This window comes from Garra rufa, chromosome 12 (genome assembly GCF_049309525.1).
Source record: "Garra rufa chromosome 12, GarRuf1.0, whole genome shotgun sequence".
In the NCBI taxonomy this organism is placed as follows: Eukaryota; Metazoa; Chordata; class Actinopteri; order Cypriniformes; family Cyprinidae; genus Garra; species Garra rufa.
Window position 1 is genome coordinate 14318977 of NC_133372.1, and position 17349 is coordinate 14336325.

The 17349-nt window shown below is 37.0% G+C and overlaps 1 protein-coding gene across 1 annotated transcript; it reads left to right on the forward strand.

Annotated features, from left to right (window-relative positions):
* Positions 1 to 379: 379 nt before the first annotated feature.
* Positions 380 to 17174, forward strand: drc11 (dynein regulatory complex subunit 11). The gene is made up of 8 exons (XM_073851443.1): positions 380 to 621; positions 3102 to 3429; positions 3705 to 3824; positions 3929 to 4108; positions 6436 to 6507; positions 6683 to 6885; positions 16722 to 16806; positions 16974 to 17174. Exons 1-8 carry the CDS (start codon positions 611 to 613, stop codon positions 17172 to 17174), a joined length of 1200 nt encoding a protein of 399 aa, XP_073707544.1. The 5' UTR covers positions 380 to 610.
* The last annotated feature ends 175 nt before the right edge of the window (positions 17175 to 17349 follow it).

Consider the following 17349-nt stretch of genomic DNA (forward strand, 5'->3'; position numbering starts at 1 on the left):
GCAAAGGAATAGCTCACTTCCAACGTGACAGCAATTATTTCAAAACATGCTGCGTCAGAAGACTCCTCCAAACTGCTTTGTTAACAAATGGCCGGTCTGCATTCATACATTGAATGAGCTGAGCTACGCAAGCGTGGCGTCGCGTTGTGTTGTGTTGCGCAGCGGGATGCCAAACAAGAGCTTGTTAGTAACAGAGGCTTGACATGCTCGCAGCTTATCGGATAAGATAAGAAAACGATGAAAATGAGCGGCTAGATCTCCTATTATGTGTTAGAATTTGCATTATGCGTTATAGTTAATAGAGTACTGTATTCCGTTTTTAACTAGTTGCCTCGATGCCCCCTTTCTCGGGAGCAGTGAAGAGGCTTTGATCTCGTTGCCATGGTAGCTGTCAGAAGCGCAGCGCAAACCGCAGCCTGCTGCAGCCTGTCTGGCGCAAGACTTGTCCAACTCTAGTTAGAAATGCTTAACTAATGAATTCTAATCAAGACTTACTGCTTGGATGCGTTACCTCGCTTCGTTTAACCACTTTAGTTTCGAAAGCGGCTTGCTTGATATTCAAATACAGCACTTTCTAAACTAAACTCAGTGGTGCGTGGAATCACTAAGGATGTCACAGAGGTGAGTAATAACTGCCCTTTAATTTGTGCACTTCACTGCAAAACGGGAATGTTGATGTGATGCCAAGAACCACCGTGGTGTTTATAATTAACGAAAACTTTTTAATGTCTGTGTGAGAAACTGAACATTTGTTACAGCTGTTAACTCTGTAACGTTCAGAATAGTATAACTTTATATCAAGATAATATGCAACATGTCTTTGTGCAAAATAGGATGGTGCAAAAGAAGAAAAGAGTTCTAGTAAGAACGCTTACTAGGAGAAAGTCCACATTGTATTGCAGTTCCTATGACAACGTGGAGCCAAACTACTGAGAACCAGCAGTATTTTTGTCCTCAAATAGGAGCTATTCAAATCAGCTTTAGTGTAGGTGGAGGCAAGCTATTTTCAGTCATCCTACACCATTACTTTTTTAAAGCAAAGCATTACTAGTACTGCATGTGTTGAAAGTACATTTTAAATTCCTCAAGAAAGGTTTTTTCCTCATCATTCGCTAGTTTCAGTGGACCTCCATTAGTTACTGCAGATTTGTAGAATTTCTGTCTTTGTTGTTTGCTATATTTAAGATATCTCTAAGAGGCGCCTCTCTATTTTATTGTAAATGTTCTTTTACAACCACCCTTCTAACCTCCTCCCACAACTCCTCCCCAGCTCCCCCTCCCGCTCTAACTATCAAGTCCCCTCCTTTGATTTTGCCATCCCTACAATTTGAGTAGCTCTTGGCAGTGCTAATGCCCAGAGGGGAACAATACTGTATGGGTCCATCAGAATAAGAAAAGAAGGTGGTTTCACCCTCGCCATGAACTCTTTCAACAATCACAAAAGGAGCACCCACATGCAAGGGAGTCAAAGGGGTCAGAGGACATCTGTGGAATTCATGTGTATTCAACTTTAGAAAACGGAGAATGGAGAAATAATGTTTGTCAGGGGATTTCTTCCATTATGCTGACTTACGGTGAATTCAATGTGCGTTCTGTGGTTTCCCACATTTAGGTTGCACAGTCAGACGCAGGACGTGCTAATTTTGGCCTGAGGGTCTAAAAACCAAGGGTCGGGAAAACTTTCCCAGAGGGCAGGTGCTCTCAACAGGTGTAATTAGGCCTGTTAACAAGTACTAGTGCAGATTTACATGTCTCTGCTGATTGCATTTCAAAGACGGATTGTCGTTGAAGGCCATGGACATTTTTAAATATGGAAAATCCTATATACAGTTAAAGTCAAAAGTTTACCTTGCAGAATCTGCAAAATGTTAATTATTTTACCAAAATAAGAGGGATCATACAAAATGCATGTTATTGTTTTATATAGCACTGATCTGAATAATGTATTTCACATAAAAGATGTTTACAAGAGAAAATAATAGTTGAATTTATTAAAAATGACCCTGTTTAAAAGTACATACACTTTCTTCTTAATACTGTGTTCTTACCTGAATGATCCACAGCTGTGTTTTTTGATTAGTGATAGTTCTTCATGAATCCCTTGTTTGTTCTGATTTGTTCAAATTCTTTGGTTTTTCAGCATTTTTGTGAATTTGAACCCTTTCCAACAATGACTGTATAATTTTGAGATCCATCTTTTCACACTGAGGACAACTGAGGGACTCATATGCAACTAATACAAAAGATTCTAACACTCACTGATGCTCCAGAAGGAAAAACAATGCACTTAGAGCCAGGGGTGTAAACTTTTGAACAGAATAAACATGTACATTTATCTTATTTTGGCTCAATATCCATTTTTTCATTTAGTACTGCCCTATAGAAGCTGCAAAAGATACTTACATGTTTCCCAGAAGACAAAATTTGTTAAATTTACCCCTATCTATAAATTTCAAAAGTTTTCGACCCTAGGGCATCGTTTCTCTTTCTAGAGCATCAGTGACCATTTGAATCTTTTGTTACAGTGGCGTATGAGTCCCTCAGTTGTCCTCAGTGTGGAAATATGGATCTTAAAATCATAGAGTCATTGTTGGAAAGGGTTCAAATACACAAAAATGCTGAAAAAATAATAATAATAATTTGTGGGACCTGAAGGATTTTTCTGAAGAACAGTGGGCAGTTTAACTGTTCAGGACAATAAATGGACCCATGAATCACTATCACTAAAAAAAAACATGGATTATTTAGGTAGCAACATAGTATTAAGAATCAAGTGTAGGGACATTTTTGGATGGGGTCATTTTTATAAATGTTTCATTTATTTTCTCTTGTGCACTATATGTAAACATCTGTTATGTGAAATACCTTATTCAGATCAGTACTAAATGAAAAATAACATGCACTTTATATGATCTCTCTTAATTTGGTCAAATAATTGTATTAAGGTGTATGTAAACTTTTGACTTCAACTGTATATTGGCATGCATTAATACAATAAACCGCTTTTTACATGTATAAAATGTATCTACACATGAATACAAGTAGAATTTATGATTTACAAGACTATTATCTCATATATATAATCTCTTTCCTCTACCCAGTTCATATGCCCAAATGTGGGATGCTGCTCAGGGAGCTTTGGAAAACCTTTTGGAGGATGAATATCCCACAATGCAGCTCCGTCCTCAAAAGGACCGTCTTCAGGTCTTTCAGACATTGGCAACTTTCTACCTGCGCTACCTGAAGATATTCCGTGCCCTGGAGGAGGTTAATGATCAGATCGTTCACCCCCAGAAGAGGCGTGTTGTGCACCAGGTTCTTGAGGGGGTGATGGGACGACTGGTAGAGCTGAAGAATGAGATGGTGGAGCTAGAGTACTCAGAGTTTCACTACTTTGATGACATATTGCAGGATTTCAAAATGACACCTGTGAGTGAGATAACAAAATATACTGTTACATGTACAGAATGCTGGAAATGTTTTGGTCTGTTGTGGATGTCGATTCAGAGGAGAGGGCCTAGAGGGAATTTAGGAGATTTGGGTTCGGGGAAGATTTAACTGCTCAATGTCAAAGTGGATTTTACTGAGCTAAGCCTCTTGTTTTTCTCTCAATTGCTAATTGGGGTCACTAGTGCACAACTTTTACATATGACCTTCTCTATTCAGGGCTGTATTGTCTGAAAATAATTTAAATCTTTTTTTAGGAGGATCTTGAGATACCTATTCCACGCTATTTCGTGAGGGAAAAAATGAGGGCACTAAAAGAGAGAGAAAAGATGTTGGCCCATATATTGGCAAAAGGAGGACATCAGGAACATAAAACTGTGAGTGTATCTTTATGTAAAACACATTAGCAATATATTTCCTCTCAATGCAAGTACTTGCATTGCAGTATACATCAGGTGTGTTGTTCTGGTTGGTTTAGCAGGTGCCAGTTCAGTCCATGTCTGTGGAGCGGGCTTTGTGGCTGTTGCAGGTCAGTGAGCGAGCTCGGCAGGGAAGACTGAGAGCTCACTTCATGAAGACAATTCGGCAAGAGCAACAAAGAAGACTTCAGGGTAGCTCTAGAATGCTGGACCCTGACCAGGCAGCCACCTGCATTCAGAAGGTATCTGGCATCACTTGAATTTCAACTGAAAGTTTGTAGTCCAGTGAAATCACTAAAACATTGCAAAGATGGTTTTGAAATTGTCAAAACAAATAAATGATAGGAAAACTTTTATACAGTGAATGTAAATGTTTACTAATGTTTTTTATATATTAATAAATAGTTCACTTTTCACTTTATTGTTTATTTTTAGATTCCAAAAATTGTATGGCTTTCAAAAACTTTGAAGCTCTAAATAGGAAATGCAATTAATTCATGTCTTTACTGGATTATTATAAGTCTTTTGAAGCTTTGTATGGTAGACAGATCAGATTTAAGCCTTTATTCACTCTCAAATCAAGTTAATTTAATCAAACAGTGCAGGCGTACACAGACCATATTAAATATGAAGACACAAACCAGAAAACAGAGTACACCAGTCCAGTTGTATAAATTCATTTAATGTTTTATGACCATTTTCGAGCCTGAAAGTTTAGGAGAAATGCTTGAAACATTCTGTTTTTTGTGTTGCTGACCTTATTTTTTTATTTTTATTTTTATTTTATTGTTGTTTTGTCAGTTTTGTTAGTTATTCATTTTGTTTTGTTGTTAAATGCTCATATTTTTAAATTTGACACCATTGTATCAAGTATTGAGGTCAATTTTAACATTAGAATCATTTAAAATTTGGTAAATATTGGTCACAAACACAGATATTTACTTTAAATTTCACCAGGCTGATTACTCACTAAAAACTTACACAGACCATGTTTTCATGCCATTTTAAGTCTTATTTTGATGTAACAAATTGGTTATATCTAAGTGTGGGAGTTGTTTTCTTACTTTTTAAAATGAGTTTTCCCATTAAAGCTTGGCTAACGCCATTATATTGTTAATTCAGACTGATTCATGAATGAGCACGGACACAAGATGTAGGATTTATTGCATGAACCAATCACAGCAGATCATAACCAGTCATGTCCAATCATATCGCGATGGAGGCGTTGCCTCCTCTTGTGTGACTTTTCTCCATTCATTCTCCATTCATTCTCTTCCAGCATTATTACAGTGTTTAGTGTTATCAGAGTATGCCAACTGGCTATTGAGGAAATTAAAAAAAAGTTGTTATGGCCCATAAGATGATAAACACATCATAGCAACGATAAATATATAATTATCTAAATTGAAGTTGATGATCTAGCATTATACACAAGGAAGGTAATGTATGCTGCCCTACCTGTGCATGAACTCAAATGTTGTAGAGGTCAGGCCATCTCCTAACACAGTCATCAGTTGTCACATTTGGCATGAAGTCCGCTCACAAAGGACTATGATGACATGCGATCCGACCCAAGCATAAAAGATATATGTCCAACTCATCTGTGGGAATAATGTGCTTGTAGGCCCTTTGGCAGCAGGAGGGAGATTAGCATTGTAGTGCTAAGAGACGGGAAAAGGAAAGCATTCCTGGATTTTAGGTGTTGTTTTTCAGTGCCATCCTAATCATGAAATCTGAGCTCATGTATCTTGACGTCTTTTTGAGTGAGTGTTTGCTACGGTTGTTGAACCCAGACAGAGATGCAGCCTGAAAGAGATAGCAGATATGATTTTGGAGCTCTGAAGTTTTTTACAATGCAGGTGTAAAACTGACATTGCTGAATGAAAAGGTACAGAAAAGCTTAGTCCTTAAGGAGCCTCAGCTCTGTAGCTCATTGGTAATTCGCTTTCAAATAGCTCATCCAACAAGCATTTTGTACCTCGTTTGAATGTCATCGTGAATGCGATTACAGAAGGTGATAAACAGAGATTTTGGGCTCTCACACTGCGGGGCTGTTTTCACAAGGTCTAATCCTCCCTTCGCCCCCTTTCTGTAGCTCACAGCAAAGCAGATTTCTGTGCTGTGAAACCCTGGAAACATAATCCTCTCTCTTCAGTTGGCTATTGTTGTTTTAGCATCATTGTCGTTCAAACTAAAAAGGAGGAATTATTAAAAAAATACAAGAAAAATCCTCGCCTGCATTTATGAACTAAAAGCGTCTTGAGATTGATTTGCCTTAGTGTTGAGGTTAACTAAATATGAACCTCCCCACATCCTCAATGACAAACTGAATGATAAAAATCTGTTTGTCAGATTAGAATTTCAGTTGCTATTATACAATACATTCCTCTCATCCAAAAGTACACAGTGAATACAAGAAAACGGTAGATTTTTTTTGTTTCTCACTAGATAACACAAGAGCCGAAGAATGTTCTTGATCTCAAAGTGACTATAGTATCATTTCTGGTATGTCCTCAGCTTGGTTTTCCGTCTTTCCTGCTATTATGATGTTTTTTGCTCTGTCTTCTAGGTTTGGCGGGGGTATCGAGACAGGAGGAGGGTCAACAAGGAGTATCTAGAGGAGATGATATTTTTGGGAATGGTAAACACCAGGATGCACTTCCAGATTACTGTTTGTGAAAAGCACAATTCATTTTCATGAATTTGAATGTTTTAAAAATATTTTCTGCTGTTTTTTGATCAAAGCACATGCAGAACTCATTGTTCCCTTTGTTGTCAGTTTTTCCATCTCTTGTCTTCTGGTGCCCTGTTTCCAGATTCCAGCTCAGCAAACAACATCCAGCCCTGCCCAATTGCATGCCCAGCAGGTGGAAAGCAGGAGGCATTGTGTGCAAGAGGAACATGAGGCTGAGTACCAGAGGGCACTGGTCAACATCAAAGAGGCAGTGCGGTCTGTCGATGGACCAGATATTAAAGAAAGCCTGCAGGAACAAATACGCCAGTGGTTTATTGAGTGTCGGTAAGTCATACACAAAAATCATGGATACAATATTGAGTCATAATATTGTGTTGGAGTCCCCTACAAGAGGTTTAAATGCATCTAAGGTCAGAAAACATTGTAATTTTCTCTATACATTTATACATAGTCATTTGTCAATGATTTCAAAACGGTTCGTTCAAACCAGCTTTGACCGTAATGTCTGTAAACCCCTCCCCTCCATAAGCCTACTCTGCTCTGATTGGTCAGCTGGCCAAGCATGTTGTGATTAGCACAGAGAGGAGCACTTGAGCAAGTTAGCGAGTGCTACCATCTGTGTTGCCAAGTTTGTGTTATTCTCCACGTTGAGGGAACTTCTACTGACTATATGTCAAGGTCAAGTTTTAAAAAAGCAGATGACCTTTTATAAAGGTAATAATACTTATATATTAATAATTGAAAATACCTTATGACTTGAAAAAAAATTAAAACGTCACATTTAGTCTCTGGAATGCGAATTTAACAGGGGAACCCAACAAAAAGCGTGTATTTTCACCCTGGAATGCAATTTTTAATGGGGGACCCCCTTGAAATGTGTTTGGGCTAGTTTTGAGTAGCATTTGATCAGGGGGGGAAACCCGAAAACCTGGCAACCCCGATTCTGAGTTGACTTACTTTTGAGAGACAATATATTTATCATGCACTCTTTTGATTAACAACTTTTCACACTGTTTACATTGATAGCTATGTTACAAACTACAAAAAAGATATTTTTTTGGAAACCCATATGACCTGTTCTTTAAGCAGGGTTACAGTTTAGTTTAAAAACTCATAGGTGGGTTAAATATGCATTTTTGTGTCCTTTCTATTAATTTATTGAGGAAAAAAGTTAGAATGCAATTCATACATATAATGACTTGGATATATTTATTCTGATGAGAATGTATGTACAGTACAGACCAAAATTTTGGACACACCTTCAAATTCAAATGAATGAGAATGAGTGTGTTCAAACTTTTGGTCTGTACTGTATATTTTTCTGTTTATTAAAGTTTTCACTCTACATTTGTGCAATTTTCAGTGGGTTAGTGATATTTTTTAAATATATATAAATTAATAAATAAACATTTTTAAATGGGTTTTTATACAAAAACTGCTTTTTTATGTAAAATTTACTTTATAAAAGACCCACATAACACATGGTTTAGTGTAAGATTTTTTGCCCATTTTTTTGGAAAATCCAGTTTTAAAAGTAAAAAAAACAACTACAAATAACTTTTACCAGTAGGTGGCTGCAGAGCTCCACTATTTGCTATTTGCTATTTGACCACCTGAAAGATATTTTTTCACAAGTTTTTTCAGTTGAATTCATATCTACAGTACAGACCAAAAGTTTGGACACACCTGAATGAGAAGGTGTGTCCAAACTTTTGGTCTGTACTGTATAAGAAACTCTTGATAAGTAGTTCGGTATACTCTTTTATTATTATTATTTACAATAAAATAATAATAATAAACATTTTTCCACAAAATAAAAGTCATATGCAGCAACCAATGAAGCCAAGGTCAAGGTCAAGTTTTAAAAAAAATCAGATGACCTTTTATAAAGGTAATTATACTTGTACATTAATAACTGAAAATACCTTTTGTCTTGGAAAAAAATAAATAATGATTAAAATATGTTTGCTTAAATCTGTAACAAAAATCTGTTAATGCATTTTACTTGATGGTTATACCACATGACATTTTTGGAGTCATTAAATTAAAACCTTTTGTAAAAATGGTATTATTAACATTTTTCAAAACCATATAAAACCAATATGGATGAAAAAAATACATTTCTAAGAACTTGGCACATGTTTTAAACTAGAGTTTCTTTATTGTGGACACTCTTATAAGGAGTTATAAGTAACGTGTGGAAAAAGTTAAATATTTTTCCACTTATGAAAAGAGGGCTTTTTGTTCCTCAGCATTCCCTCAATTACTTTCTCAGAATATCTGGAACTAATCACCTCTATGTAATCTTCAACCTCTTAGACTTCCCCTTAGCAAGTGTCTCCTTTTGCTAATCTGCTAATTTGCTTTCACGCTCTCAGAAGCTTTTCCTTGCATCTCAGTCCACTTAATCCATTATTTCACTCTAATTGTAAAGTACATTCCTGGCCTTTCGTCTCTTCCTTTTGTGCAGAGGCTGGAATGTAAGCAGTCAAAGCGATGGTCACTTTTACCCAGGGCTGTTTATGCTTAGCTAATGCATGTGCTGTTTTCAAGTGTGCACGGTGTAGAGTGAGACTGGGCTGATTAGTGCATTCCAGACTGATTTACGGCCTGCCACTGCATGCTGCTGCCCATTAATGTGGAGACAACAGTCATAAGTCATCTCAGTCGGACAACACAATGTTGTGGGGGGGAGTTCGGTAGCTTTGTCTCCGGTTAGTGGCCCCTTTTTCTGGCCCCTTCCAATGACCTTGCTGGGCCCCTGCTGGTTGTTTAAGGGATGTATGGGATACCAGGTCAGGACCTGCAAGGTGAAGTATGTTGGCGTGGTTTCCATGTGCTGATGAAGTCGAAGATGTGAAGGTGGAGTATTTGAACAGCCAGTCAGACATATGCCGTAAAACATCTAAACGCCATAGCAATTTTCATCATGCTAACATACAGTCACGTTCTGGAAGTAAAAACTCAATTCATTTTCTCCATTGGGATAATAGTTTTAAAGTTTTAAATGGATAGTTCTCTCAAAAATTCTGTCATTAATTACTCACCCTCATGTCGTTCTAAACATGTAGACCTTAGTTCATCTTCAGAACACCAATTAAGATATTTTTGATGAAATCTGAGAGCTTTCTGACCTTTCATAGACAGCAACGCAACTGACACGTACAAGGCCCAGAAAGGTAGTAATAACATTGTTAAAATAGTCCAAGTGACATCAATGGATCAACCCTAATTTTATGAAGCTACAGGAATAATTTTTGTGCTCAAAAATAACTAAAATGGCAACTTTATTCAACAATTTCTTATCTTCCATGTCAGTCTTTGTTGTGCATTGTACATGCAACATTTTTATTAAAAAAAATGTATTACCAATATTACTGAAAAAATTATGGGCTCTAAAGCACTCTGCACTAGTGTTAATTTGGTTGATGAATATTTTTCCTAATAATTTTTGTAAACAACATTTTTTCTCAGATAAAAACAAGACGATAACGAAACAAACACTTGTTTCGAATGACAAAAACTATGATGACATAGTCATTGACATTTCGTAAACAAATAAAAACGAGATGAAAATGTTAGGGAGGGATGATTTGGGAAGAGATTCATTTAGAACGAATCTGCTGCATGGTTTGGGGGTTAGATGTGAACATTTGAACTGTATCATAGCCTATTGATCTATCTGGTGGGACATAAGCTGGCATACATTTGCTGCACGTCTCATAAAACGTTAAAATATTGACTTAAAAAAAATCAATATCTGGGAGTAAGAGAAGAGCAGACATATAGATAAACTTGACAACGCAAAAGAGAACCAGACCGATTTAAAGGGATAGTTCACCCAAAAATGTTTATCTGATTACCCCCCAGGGCATCCAAGATGTAGATGACTTTGTTTCTTCAGTAGAACACAAACGAAGATTTTTAACTCAAACTGTTGCAGTCTGTCAGTCATTTAATGGCAGTCAATTGGACCCACGACTTTGACAGTCAAAAAAACATACACAGACAAAACCAATTGAAACCCTGCAGATTGTGACGATACATTGAGGTCTTAACTCACGAAACGATTGGTCTGTGCAAGAAACTGAACAGTATTTATATCATTTTTTATAATTTTTTTATCCACCGCAATGTCCAACTCTGTCCTGAACGCGTTCACTACAGCCGGCACAAGACATGTCAACATGCTCTGGCATAGTAGACCCATGCATGGAAGCGATCTGTCATGTGTATAAGTCACTTGTGTACACAAAGAGATTGTGGGTATGATGGCTACTCAAAATGGTAATTACTTGTGCTTATACTGATTGCAGCAACCGATTAAAAACTAAAAGATTTTGTTTGCTTGCGAACTCATCCAGAAGTGTTGACTTTTCACCGACTCCCAACTTTTGAGTCTGATCGACTGAAGTTATGGTTGCTTGCTGTTCATCAATCACCGGCTGTTGTGAACATGCTCAGGACAGTTGGACACTGTGGTGGATCAGAGGTAAAAAAAAATATATAAATACACTTCAGTTTCTTGCACAGACTGATTGTGCAAGAATGATATCTACATATCTGATGTAGATATCAGAGAACAATTTAAAATATTGTATAAATGCATTCTATGGCACCTTTAACACACAAAACGTGTTAAAGGTGCCATAGAATGCATTTATACAATATTTTAAATTGTTCTCTGATATCTACATAGAAGGTATATGGCATAGGAAAGGGCAAAAAATCTCCAGAAATGGTTTTACATGTCCATTTACAACCCTAGGATTTGTCCCAAGAATGAAATGCTCTGTTCCCAGCAAACACATTTATGTTGTGGCGACGTTTGTGCAACGTTCTATTTTTATAATGGCAACGTCACCGTCTACGTGCTCGCAATGTTGTAACAATGTAGAAATGTAAGACGCGAAAAGGCTGTGGCAACGTTGTTGGGCGACATTCATCAACCAGGAGGCGACGTTTTTACTACGTGTATTTTTTCATGCCAGATTATAAATATAGCCTTTTCTGCGTGTTATACAGTGGCGGACTGGCCGTCTGGACGTTCTGGAGAATACCAGAACGGCCGCTGCAGCAGGACGGCCGCCGGCCTCTGTGCAGCCGTCACAGTTTTTTTTTTTTCTTGCTTATAATTTATTGTTGTTCCATGTCAAGACCGATAGGTGGCAACAATGCGCCTACAAGCCCATAGATGCGCAAGCTCACTCGTCAATGCTTGTCACTCAACCGTTTACAAGTGAAGTGCAGATGGGAGAAAGAACATGGATACTGCAGGTGTTGGTAATACGAAAAAAGGAAAGAAAAGGGTGGGGCTGAGAAGGTGAGGGAAAAACACGATATAAACATGCCACAGCATTAACATGAAGGCAGAAGAAATATTTAATAAGTAATTAAACCGTTTTTGTGCATACTACAAAAACTCCATCTAATCAAGTCAAAAAAAATCTTGTTTCCAGCTAAAAAGTATTTTTAACCTTGTTACTTATATACTAAGCAAGAGTAGAAGGTGTTAGATTATTAATCTTATATTGAGTATATATGCCTTATTTTTAGAATTCTTACCAAGTGTGATTTGTCTTGTTTCATTGGCAGATTAGATTATTTCACTTAATTTAAGAAGTTTTCGACTAAAATTATTTAAAGTATTTTAAGGGTTAGGTTAGTTGAAAGCTTCTTAAATTAAGTGAAATAATCTGCCAATGTAATAAGACAAATCGCATTTGCTAAGAATTCTCAAAATAAGACAAATATACTCAAAATAAGATTAATAATATAACATCTTCTGCTCCTGCTTAGTATATAAGTCTCAAAAAAAGGTCAAAAATACTTTTTAGCCCCAATTTTTTTTGGAGATTAGTAAGTAATAAATATAGTTTAAGATTGCATGGAATAGATACATAATACATAAACCCCGTTTTTTTTTACCTGCATATTTTTCAGCAGAGAGACATTAAAAGAGTGCTGTTTATTTCTGTGAGTATTGTACACTATGCTTTTAACACATCTTTTAGTCAACATCAGAGATAATGCTATAATTTTTAAGGTAAAACATCATGGGTTAAGATTTAAGTATTTTGAGACCCGTGTCCGTTGCTGATTAGCTTTCACACACATCTGTTGTTGTGGGCTGAGCCGAGTCAAAGTCCAGGGCTGTTTTTTAGTCCCAGTCCGCCACTGGTGTTATATCAGACATAGAATAATACTTTTACATACTGTTTAATATTAAAAATCGTTCATTAATATTGTTCTTTTTAACTTAACATCTGCTTGTGTAAAGTTTGAATAAAATGACTAAAAATTCCATACAAATTCATATAATCAAACTTTATTTGAAACCAAACATTTCATACGAAGGGTAAGTACGTTACCAAAAGGTATACTTTTAGGGGAAAATGCAATATAGAGTATATTTACATATGTAAATATATTAAGTCATTTAGTTTAAGTATATTAAATTACAAATAAAAAAGCAAAGGCATTTGAGAACGTTTATTAAACAAAAGTAAAACAACGAAACAGCGGTCACCGGCCGATGAGGCGGACTCTGGACAGGAGAACACGGCGGACAGGTGATCTTAGTCAAAGGCAGGCAGTAGGAAGAAAACAGTCCAAGAAAGATCAACAAATCCAGAGGGCAGAGGCAAATGCAGAATCCAGGCAGCCACAAGTCAACACCAAACACCAGGAAGGATATACTTAAAGAAATATAGTTCGCATTACACCAAACTCGACCGCAAACTAACACTTATTATGTGAATTATCAGCTATCTTGTTCATCCATTAACAGAAAAAATAAATCTCTCATTGGACACGAAAATTAAAGGATTTGTTTGGATATTTACATATTTATCTGAGAGAAATCAAAAAGCAATACTCACGTATCCAAGCTTGAAGAATAATAACGGCTCAAAGGTCTGTTAAAATTTAAAATGCGCTTCGGAACAATGACGAGTAAATGTCGTACAGTGGTTGTCCAGACAGCCTAAGCACAACTTTCAGAGATGGCGCTGAACCGTGGTAGAATGGCAACATTGTGACAACGTAGTAATAACCTGAAGACACAACATAGAACCAATAACCTTTTAGCTATGTTGTTACAACGTTGCTAAAAGGTTGGCTACGTTGAGGCAACGTTCTGTGTTTGTTGGGTTATTGCCTTATTTGGAAGGTTCATGAATATTAATGAGCTCTGCTCTGATTGGCTGTTTCACAGAGCTGCTCATCTCTATAGCTTGCACATGGATAAAAATATCTATTTAATTACGGAGCTCTAGCCGCTGTTAATATGCGGTTTGTTGAATCTGCCGTTTTGAATTGCCAACATTTTACTCTCATTACTGTGATGCATGTGCTCTGTGTAAAGTTATAATGCAGAGGGAGTGCTTACTTAAGTTCAGCTGCTTGTCAGTGATACTCTGGATCTGTAAATCATTCGCCATCATCAGCGCAGTTATTTCTCCATCATTCACCATCATCAGCGCAGTCATCTCTCTGTTTATGTGGTAAGTGAAATCCTTTGTACTGCAATGTAACAGGCTAGCGCTAGCATTAAGCTAACCATGTCCCTTCAGTGACTCGCCTTATTTTACTGATGTACTGACGTTACTGATGATTGGGTGATGCAAATATTGGGAGCGTAACTATCAACTGTACATTTTATGTTCACAACTTTATGATATTTAGTCAACTAAAACTAGACTAAAACAAATTTAATTCAATAAAATGTGAGTAAAACTAAATGGCATTTTAGTCAAAAGTACGGTGGCCGAGAGAGGCCAACGCGCTGCAAACAAGAAAACACATGCAAACAGAAAAAAACGACAACAAATTAAGAAAACATCTTCATCAGTTTGACAACACAGGCGCTGCAAATCCTCGCAACGCAAACACAAATACGGAAACGTGCTGCAAATTCTCACAACACAACCAAACTCAGAAACGCGCTGCGAACACACGAGGGCGCTGCAAACTAACAAACGCGCTGCATATAGCACGGTCCACAACGGAAATGTTTCAGAGGGACCTCAAAAAGTGACGAACTCATCTGGGACCTGATTATTTATATCACTATATTACCTGATTATTTATATCACTATCACCTTTAAGTGATACTATACTATCACTAAAAGGCGTTAGTTCACCGATAACACCTCTGCTCTGACCAACAGCCACTGAAAAAATAATCAGGTCCCAGATGGGTTCGTCACTTTTTGAGGTCCCCCTGAAACATTTCCGTTGTGGACCGTGCTATATGCAGTGCGTTCGTGTGTTTGCAGAGCGTTCCTGTGTTCGCAGCGCGTTTCTGAGTTTGGTTGTGTTGTGAGAATTTGCAGCGCGTTTCCGTATTTGTGTTTGCGTTGCGAGGATTTGCAGTGCCTGTGTTGTCAAACTGATGAAGATGTTTTCTTAATTTGTTGTCGTTTTTTTCTGTTTGCATGTGTTTTCTTGTTTGCAGCGCGTTGGCCTCTCTCGGCCACCGTACAAAAGACTATAACTAAGACTAAATCAAAATTTGCAGTCAAAATGAACACTGCTCTGCACTGAGGTATTTGAGAAAAGCTCATAAAACTACATATAACTACGTTATACAAACCCATTCATTGAAGTTGCTGAATAAAACGTATGTTCCATTTATTCAAAATGAAGTGAATCTTTTTTATTATTCTTTTTCTTCTAGTGAGCTTTAGGCGAAATTCAATCCTCTGCATTACAGTAGTACAGCTTTCAGCATGTGCTACCACATTGGAAGTGAGTTTTAGCTGTGTGCTACTGATTAAGTTAGCTGGAGCGGAGAGAACAGGCTGTGCTCTGACTGACACTTTTACCCTGTTATTCTAAACCTGCCCCAGTTCCCCTGAGAGTCAGCGCTGGACCTGGCTAATGTATCCTCCCCATGTGTGAAGTTCACAGTTCAAATATGATTGATTTGCCTTTGTTCACGCGATCTGCTTTGTTTATCTATATGTTCACACAGACGTGAAGTCTGTGTTACCTCATCTTTAAAAAATCTTTAGGAAAATTGTGTTTCTCACACAAAGTTCTTCCCATATATTTTCTATTTTGGGAGGAAAATTGAAAAAATGTTGGGAGGGAAATTTGAACCAGAAAAGTTTATGAGTAATAGGTGTTTCTGTAGGTCTTAGTCTCTCAATAGATAGTTTTATATTTGACTACACCACTTCATATTTTAAATGTTTAAAAACATTCTAGGATGTCACTTTAAAGGAGAAATTCACTTCCAGAATAAAAATTTCCTGATAAATTACTCACCCCTATGTCATCCAAGATGTTCGTCTTTCTTTCTTCAGTCACAAAGAAATTACGTTTTTTTAGGAAAACATTCCAGGAATTTTCTCCTTATAATGGACTTAAATTGTGGCCAATGGCTTGAAGGTCCAACTGCAGTTTCAATGCAGCTTTAAGGAGCTCTACACGATCCCAGCTGAGGAATATGGGTCTTATCTAGCGAAACAATGTCATTTTCTTAAAAAAATAAAAAATAAACATTGATATACTTTTTAACCACAAATACTCGTCTTGCACTAGCTGTGCACAGTTAGTTCTTCGTCTGTGTACTTCAGCTTAAACTCTAAATTACTTTCTTCTCTAACTTCAAAATTGTCCAACATCGTTTTACTTTTTTTTGTAAAGAGCATTTGAACTTCTTTGCATATCTACTGTGTAAACAATGGGATGGTACTTCTGCCTACCTTACACGTGTGTGATTATGTAATGCATGAAGTCAAGCTTGTGCAAGACGAGCATTTGTGGTTAAAATGTACATACATTTGTATTTTTCTTAGAAAATGACCAATCGTTTAGGCAAGACCCTTATTCCTCGGCTGGGATCATGTAGAACTCTTTGAAGCGGCATTGAAACTACAATTTGGACCTTCAACCTGTTGGCCACTATTGAAGTCCACTATATGGACAAAAATCCAGGAATGTTTTCCTCAAAAAACATTTCTTTTCGACTGAATAAAGAAAGACATGAACATCTTGGATGACATCGGGGTGAGTAAATCTTCAGGACAGAACTTGAAGTTCAAAATGTATATACAAAATTAAACATAATAAATGTAATATAATACATTTTAAAATGCAAATGCAAATACAAATGAAATAATAAATTACATTATTTCTTTTTTGTGTTTCAGAGATGCCACAGGGAAGTTCCCTGACTTCCCAAGTACTGAGGATGGCGGATCTGCATCTATATTTGCTCAGAAGACACCAGAAGAGGTTATTAATCCTATTAGTCCATTACATCTATCCAGAGACTATGATATTTTTACTAACAAATACTACTTCATTTCAAAAATGTATTGCTTGATGCTGTTCTTTTTTTAGATACAGAATAACATTTTCATTAATGTTTGTTCAAGAATGCTAACATGTACTGTTTGAAGGTTGCTGCTGAATTTGCTGCTAAAGAAGAGGAAAGGGAGAAGAAGAAAAAATCGAAGGGAGAGAAAAACAAAAAAGGGAATGACCGCAAAGAGAAGAAGAAAGAGAAGAAAGGCAAGATGAAAGGAAAAAAGGGGAAAGGAGATACAGAGGTGGGTCCAAGCCTTGATAAAAACGTATCACTGTTGCACAGAAATCAATAAAGTCTTTTTAAAGTATCTGTATCTGCAGAATTAAATCAGCTGATGTGGCACAAATTTGAGTGTCCAGTGACTCAGATGACCTCTGTGGTCAAGCCCACACACAATGAACCAGACTTGGTTGAACTACATAGTGCTGACCTTAGGTGGAGAATTTGATTACAGATCGGTATGGAAA

What these genes read in the sequence shown, in the direction of transcription:
- drc11 (XM_073851443.1), top strand. An exon ending in AGGATTTCAAAATGACACCT is followed by an intron (nt 3,430 to 3,704) that starts GTGAGTGAGATA and finishes ATCTTTTTTTAG; the next exon opens with GAGGATCTTGAGATACCTAT. An exon ending in CAGCCACCTGCATTCAGAAG is followed by an intron (nt 4,109 to 6,435) that starts GTATCTGGCATC and finishes TCTGTCTTCTAG; the next exon opens with GTTTGGCGGGGGTATCGAGA.